The sequence below is a fragment of the Alligator sinensis genome, unplaced genomic scaffold, assembly GCF_000455745.1.
Source record: "Alligator sinensis unplaced genomic scaffold, ASM45574v1 scaffold226_1, whole genome shotgun sequence".
In the NCBI taxonomy this organism is placed as follows: domain Eukaryota; kingdom Metazoa; phylum Chordata; order Crocodylia; family Alligatoridae; genus Alligator; species Alligator sinensis.
Genome location: NW_005842028.1, coordinates 2,684,162 through 2,690,933, shown reverse-complemented (window position 1 = coordinate 2,690,933; position 6,772 = coordinate 2,684,162). Strand labels below are relative to the sequence as shown.

General features: G+C 41.7%; 1 protein-coding gene across 1 annotated transcript in view; it reads right to left on the bottom strand.

Annotated features, from left to right (window-relative positions):
* LOC102372380 (BDNF/NT-3 growth factors receptor) overlaps window positions 1-6,772 on the bottom strand; it is a 128,908-nt gene that overhangs the window by 45,341 nt on the left and 76,795 nt on the right. The window contains exon 11 of the mRNA XM_006022305.2: window positions 6,577-6,676. Within this exon, the coding sequence (XP_006022367.1) occupies window positions 6,577-6,676 (100 nt within the window). The remainder of the gene's footprint in view (window positions 1-6,576; window positions 6,677-6,772) is intronic.

Here is a 6,772-nt window from a genome sequence, read left to right as displayed (position 1 = left end):
AATGGCAATTTCAGAATCAATTTGTTCCTTTTTCTTTGGATTATACCACAACATTTAAAGTGCTAGCGCGCGCACACACACCCCCCCCTTAAAACCCAAAGGAATTAGACATACATATGCTTCTTTCAAGTTCTGTCATATTCTATTTGTTATTTTCTTAAAAGGAGGTAAGGGGATTGGGGATTTCTTTTCCTTTCTGGTTCCAATAAAATCTACAACAGCTCAGTTTGCCTCTATTACAAAGCTATTGTGATATATTTTTCTCCATTTCCCACCCCCTGCTAAGATTCTTAAAAAGTAAAGAGTCCAGTCATTATCTCTCAGATGTGGACATTTCTTTGTCTTACTGTGATCTTGTTTCTTGTTACTAAACAACTCCCCCTTGTTTGTAAAAAAAACAAAAATGAAAAAAAGAAAAAATCAAAACCTTCAAACTATCAAGTCATTTTGTAATATTATCTGAATCTAATTCTGCTTCAAACCTAAACTTCTAGGTTTTGCCAGATCACTGAATGCCATCAGAGAGTTCTTCCTTGTCTTCCCATTCTCTCCTATTATCACCTTGATATTTATCAGACTTTGCAAAATAAGAATGGGGTTATTTCCTACCTGGTCACTTTATTTGCCTGTCCTTTCCAACAGTGCAAGTAAAACACAGAATTTCAGGAGCCTGGAAGGATTCTTCTGGAAATCCTCCCTTGAGAAAGAGGAGAGGACCAGTTCCTGCCCCATCTTCTCCAGTTCCCTTTCACTCTCCCAGTTTTATGAGCTGAATATAGCTAGATATACACACTGGATGGGGAGATGTGTTGGCAGCCCTCACCAAATGTCCAACAGAAGCATTTTCACATCCTTAAGCAAGCACATATGCCAAGACATTGCATGAAAGCAGCCCGCAGAACCTGATGAACATAAGATATTAATAAAAGCTTTCTACAGCTACACTGCAACCCTTCCTCATGAGTGACCAAAGGCCACAGTTCTTTCAGATCCAGGAAAACTAAAGGCTAGGACAAAAGCGCTCACATTCACAGCCATCCACAGAAGAGAATGGTCTTTACAAGACAACGTATGGCAAACAGAAGGACAGACACAAACAGGTTTGGTCAATGTTATCAGTCACATTTACTGAATGCAGTGCTATCAAAGTATAAGACTTCTCTTGGGAGAAACAAGTAGAGAGATCAGCTGCGTACGATTCAACACAAAGCCCAAACTTAACTGGAATCTACTTCATTTTTTATCTGCTCTGTTTTCAAATCTATTTTTTCATCTATTTTACAGCAGCGTCATATTGCTAGAGAGTTAACAAAATAACACAAAACCCTTCATATCTACCATCAGTACCAAGTTATATAAAGTTGGCATGAAAAGACTAAATGCAGTAGAAGTATATTTTATACAACTTTTGACATGTCTAGACATAGACTAACCAATATACAGCCCACCAACTGATTCTATCTAGCCCACAGGTGGGCAGTGCAGGCAGTAGCTCTGGATCTGGTCTCTAGCACTGTGGAGAATGCTGGTGCAAGCAGCCCTATCTGCTCATTACCCATGGTCTACCCTGGGTGCTAGGACCATGTAGTAGGCACCTTGCACCTGTGCCCAGAGGCTGCAGAGCTTCCTCAGCACTTCCTAGCAGGTGAAGCCCAGGTCCTGACCCCATCCCTGCCTCCTGTCTTGCCCTGTGCAACTCCACAAGCCAACCTAGCCACCTACCATTGCCTGGCAGCAGCCAGTATGACTCCCATCCTGTCTGCCCAGGTAAGGCTGCCTGCAGCACCCTGGGTCAGGGTCTCCTCTTGGGGAAGGGGGACCCCCCAGAATGTAGGTAGGCGCAGCCTGCATAGCCCTGGCAGGCAGCTGGGGCAGGCTGGAGGGGGCTGTTGAGCTTTCCCAGGCTTTGTGGGTGCAAGGGTGGACAGGAAGACATGGGGGCAGGTGGCTCTTGGGAGGTATGTCAGGGTGCAGGCTGAGGCAGGAGTTCCTTTGTGATTTGGGGGTGGCTGGTTGGTGTCAGGGCTCTGCTGAAGGTGGAGGCATCCTCCCTTGGCCGAGTGTCTTACCTCTATATACACTACTCAAAAACATATATATCAGAACAAGAATTATTTTCTTAAATTAAATTAAAATAGTTTATAGAAGATATTTGATTTTTAGCATATGATTTGTTTTGCATCTAAAATTTGTTAAAATATTATCACCATTAATTTTACGTGTGCAGCAGTCAATAACACAAAAACTCGTTAAGTGTCCCTCCAGCCAAAATAATAACCCACTCCTACTTTAAGCTATAGCCTATGGTTCAGGCTATATACAAGGAAAGAACCCTGGCAATGGGAATGCACAGAGGCACTGCACATGAAACAGGCACAGCCATGCCTGGAAGACAAGGCGTGAGTTGAGCAGAGTCTTTGCAATTGTTCAGCACATGTTCCCTTCAGTAGTCACTTGTTCTGCCCCACTATGTACTATCTTACCCATTCTCCCCTTTATGGGAAGGGTAGTATCACCTTTGGTCCTAACCATACAACTTATTCTTTGACTATGATGCTGCAGATACATGCCATAATCAAGGATACATACACAGCCGCACTCCTTGCACAGCGTTATTGCAAGTAGAGTTATTGTCTTTAGAGTTCCCACTCCATTTTACCTCTGACATGTATTTCTCGCATTCTAGTGGAAGGAGGTTTCACTCCTTTGCAGAGGACAGATACAATGGAAAGCACTGTTAACTGTTCTTTACTGCCTGGCCTGCTTAGGTTCTTTTTATTTTCTGCCTTGGATACTGTTTGAGAAAGGGTAGGGGAATGTTTAATGAGAAGATGATTAAGGTAGTTGTATTATTATATTATTATCTCAACATTAAAAAAATAAAAGCTCTGTGTGTACCACTGATCTAAATAATACAGGAAGCTCCCCCCTCATGAATGCAAAGTGTTCGCACATCTTTTTGGAGCATTACTTTGGTTGAATGGAAGATTCACCATTTTTAATAGATATTTTCTACAAGAAACTGAATATTCTCTCTTCTTCCCTACTAAAAGCATGTACTAAAAGGATTGAATATTACCTGTTTTTCTCACACCCCAACTTGTTTACCTTTTCCTATTGTCTTTCATCATACCCTTGTTTCAAGCTTTTCGGTAGAAATAGGTTTATTTAGAGTTCTCATACATTTACAGTATCTAGCATATTGCTGACCTGATCCCAAAATGGGGCATCTAAGTCTTCACAGAATCACAGAATCATAGAGAAGTAGAGCTGGAAGGGACCTCCAGAGGTCAGAAGACTACTGTCAACCCCGATGCAACATAAACTTAACACCCTAACCTGCCACAGGTAAAGCAGGGGAACTGTGGTGGCCAATATCCTGCTTCTGTGAAATGTCAATGTATGCTCAAGAGATCCTGGGTAGCCAGGGGGCCATGCCCCCAACTAAAGAGGAAGGCAAACCTCTCCCATAGTCCATACCAATGTAACCATGAGCTAAAATTCCTTCCTGACCCCAAATATGGTGATCAGTCTAACCCTGAGAAGAGAGACAAAACCCCTAGCTTCCTTGGTCCCAGTAGGAGCACTGGTGCACCTCAGTTAAAGTCCCCAGCCTGGGCTGTAGCTAACACTCAATGCCTCTGAGGGAGAGTTAAAAACACCTGACATGTAGTAGAAAAGGGGGTCAGGGTGAACCAACAAAGCCCAGAAGCATGGGAAATACCAAGCCCTGACCAGCTGCTGTTCAACTTCTTGAACACCTCCAGTGATGGGCAATGCCAAAACTTCCCTAGGCAGTCTATCCCACTGCCTCACTGTTCTAAATGTGAAGTAGTTTTTTTGGATATTCAATCTAAACTTACTTGGCTGCAACTTCCAACCATTGTTCTGTGTTCTCCTCTCTGCAGCCACAGAGAAAAGGTGCTTTTCTGCTTCTTTATGGCAGCTCTTCAAGTATTTGAAGACTACTATCATGTCCCCTCTAAAGTGCCTTTTCCACAAGCTGAACACACCTAGCTCCTTCAGTCTCTTCTCATGCTTTCCAAGCTCTTTATCATTTTTGTTGTCTATCTCTGGACACTCTCTAACTTCTCCACTTCCTTTTTAAAATGGGGAGCCCAGAACTTCACACAATACTCTAGATGAGGCCTAACTAATGCCAAGTAGAGAGGCACTGTCACCTCCCATATCTTGCACCCCATGATTCTATTGATGCATCTCAAAACCGCATCCGCCTTTTGTGCGGCTGCATCAGACTGAAGGCTCATATTGAGCCAGTGATCTATCAAAAGTCCCAGACCCTTTTTCATAAGGTTGTCATCAAGCCAGGTGTCATCCATTTTATATTTTTGTTTTAGATTATTCTTCCCAAGTTGTAGCACCTTGCATTTGTCTTCAATTAACTTCTTCCTTTTAGCTTTAAGCTCAATTTTCCAATCTGCTGAGATCCTTATGAATTGGACTCACATCCTCCAACATGTTCACAATCCTTCCCAGTTTTGCTCAAGAAGCTTTCTATGCCAGCATCCAAATCATTAATAAACACGTTGAACAGCACTGGGGCCTGGGCAGATCCCTGTGGGACTCTACTTAAAACGTCCTGCCATTCTGACATGGACCCATTGATAATTATCCTTTGCTTGAGCTATTGAGCCAGTTATCTATCCATCTTATAGCAGTGTTTTTTCCACACCTACTATAAAACAAATAAAAACACTGATGATGTTGATGATGATACTTCTAAAAAAGGTCTCTGGAACTCTAAGCTAGAGACTGGTTCATGCCGGTAAATTTAGGTTTGGATGCAAAGGGTTATTTGTACCTAATACTAATTAATCATAACCAAGGATAATTTATCAATACAAATTCATTGACAGAAAAGCTGCCTGGAAAGTGAAGAATAAAACTTCTATATTTCTTCCAGTGGGGAGATTTTACTTTCTAATAAAGAACTTCGTAAGCCACTAGTATGGTATTTAAAAGTTAATTTAGGGCCCAAATGTCAATGATATCCCACCACCCCTCCCCTGCACTTTGGCTTCCACCTTCTTCTTCTCTTCCAGTATAACCCCAGTCCTTTAAGTCTTAAAGAAAGGGTAAGCAAAGGTAGCCAAACTGCAGCACATGTGCCACAAGTGGTACAGGCAGACTGCCTGCATGGCATGGCAGATCATGGTGGGGACAGCTGCCAACACAGTGGAAGATATGGCAGAGAGAAGAAAGAAAAGCAGCAGATTGGGCAGGGAGCAGAAAGCAGAGCAGCAGATCTGATGGGAAAGGAGATTGGAGTGGCATTTGGGAGAGCATGGGACTTAATTTGTGGCATACCTGTCAAAATGGTTGGTCCCCACTTCTGTAAGTCATCTTTCAGGCCTCTACAATTTTTGGGGGCCTTTGACCTAAATATTGCAGCTGTTCCCAAAATTTCCAAAATGCCTTCCCACATCTTTCATACTACCCATTTTCTGCCACTCACAATGATTCCCAAGGCTAAAGAATGAGTTGTTGGGTAAAGGGGAGCAAGAGGTTTTTTGTCTATGTTGGCCCAGCCACAGTTCTGCCCTACCTAAATCTCATCCACTCCAGGAATTCTCCCCTGTAAAGAATCCCCAAGTCCACTGAGAAATAAGACAAAAATCTAAATAAAACACAATGTCATGGTACAGACAGAACCAGTAAGATACATGCCATAAGTAAGACTTTATAGGACTATGAAAGATATTAGTGATATGGGCAGGAGAAATCATAGGACAGAAATAAGGAGACAGGAAGCCTAACTTGCTAGGACTTACCTCTGTTACCAGAGACCCTCTGCAGTACATCCTTTGGTTCAGGGTAAAATACTCACTAATAGTCTATTCTCCCACTAAGATTATAAGGGTCTTTTTGAGCTATAATTCCTCTAACATGTTTGCATACAAGCAGAAAATATCATGGTACATGGAGTGCTACTGCACCAAAAAATATAAAATAAAAAGTCCAGAATTTCACTCTCCAGGTGGATGTGTGCTCTTGTCACCTCTCAGACAGCTGTTTCAAAAATACAATTTCCTAGGACATCCCCAGGATCTAGAAGAGGTATTTAGTTCATAAGGCCTAACTTGATGATGTGGTACTTGCAGGGGTACCTCCTTTTGTTGTGGTTTATTGCTGGATCCAACATCAGAGGGAACCTTGAATGGTATTTGGAATGACCTGCTATATGTAGTATAGATAAGTTTCCAGAACTGCACATCAAAGTAAGTTTCTTTTCTTAAACAGGACCAGATTTTTGTCCACCTGTACTGTATAATACCTTCTTACCTTTCATCCCAAACTTTGGCTTTATTGAATTAGGCTGCAAAAACCTGGACAGTACCAAACACATTGGAACACAGTTTTGGTCCAAGGCCCTTTATTTCTGTATTTTTCTGCCTCTCTCCTTATTTACTTGCCAAAAAATGAAATAATGTGTGTGATGACATTTTTTCTAGCTAAACTTCATCATTCAGAAACCACAATTCTATGATATATGCTACTATAACCCATGATAAAAAGAACTCCTATGAGGAAAGTAATAAAAGAATCCCTTCTTACCTTTCATCCCAAACTTAGAGTGTCTTCCAAATTTCAGAATAATGAGCATTATCACTAAGCCAGTGCACACCAGTGCTGCAATCCCCACCACAACATACACCTAAAAAAGAACAAGCACAATTAAATTTGTGGTGTAATGATGAGCTACCCTCAATGACAATCAACATTTATACAAAGTAAACAAGTGAGGGAAAGA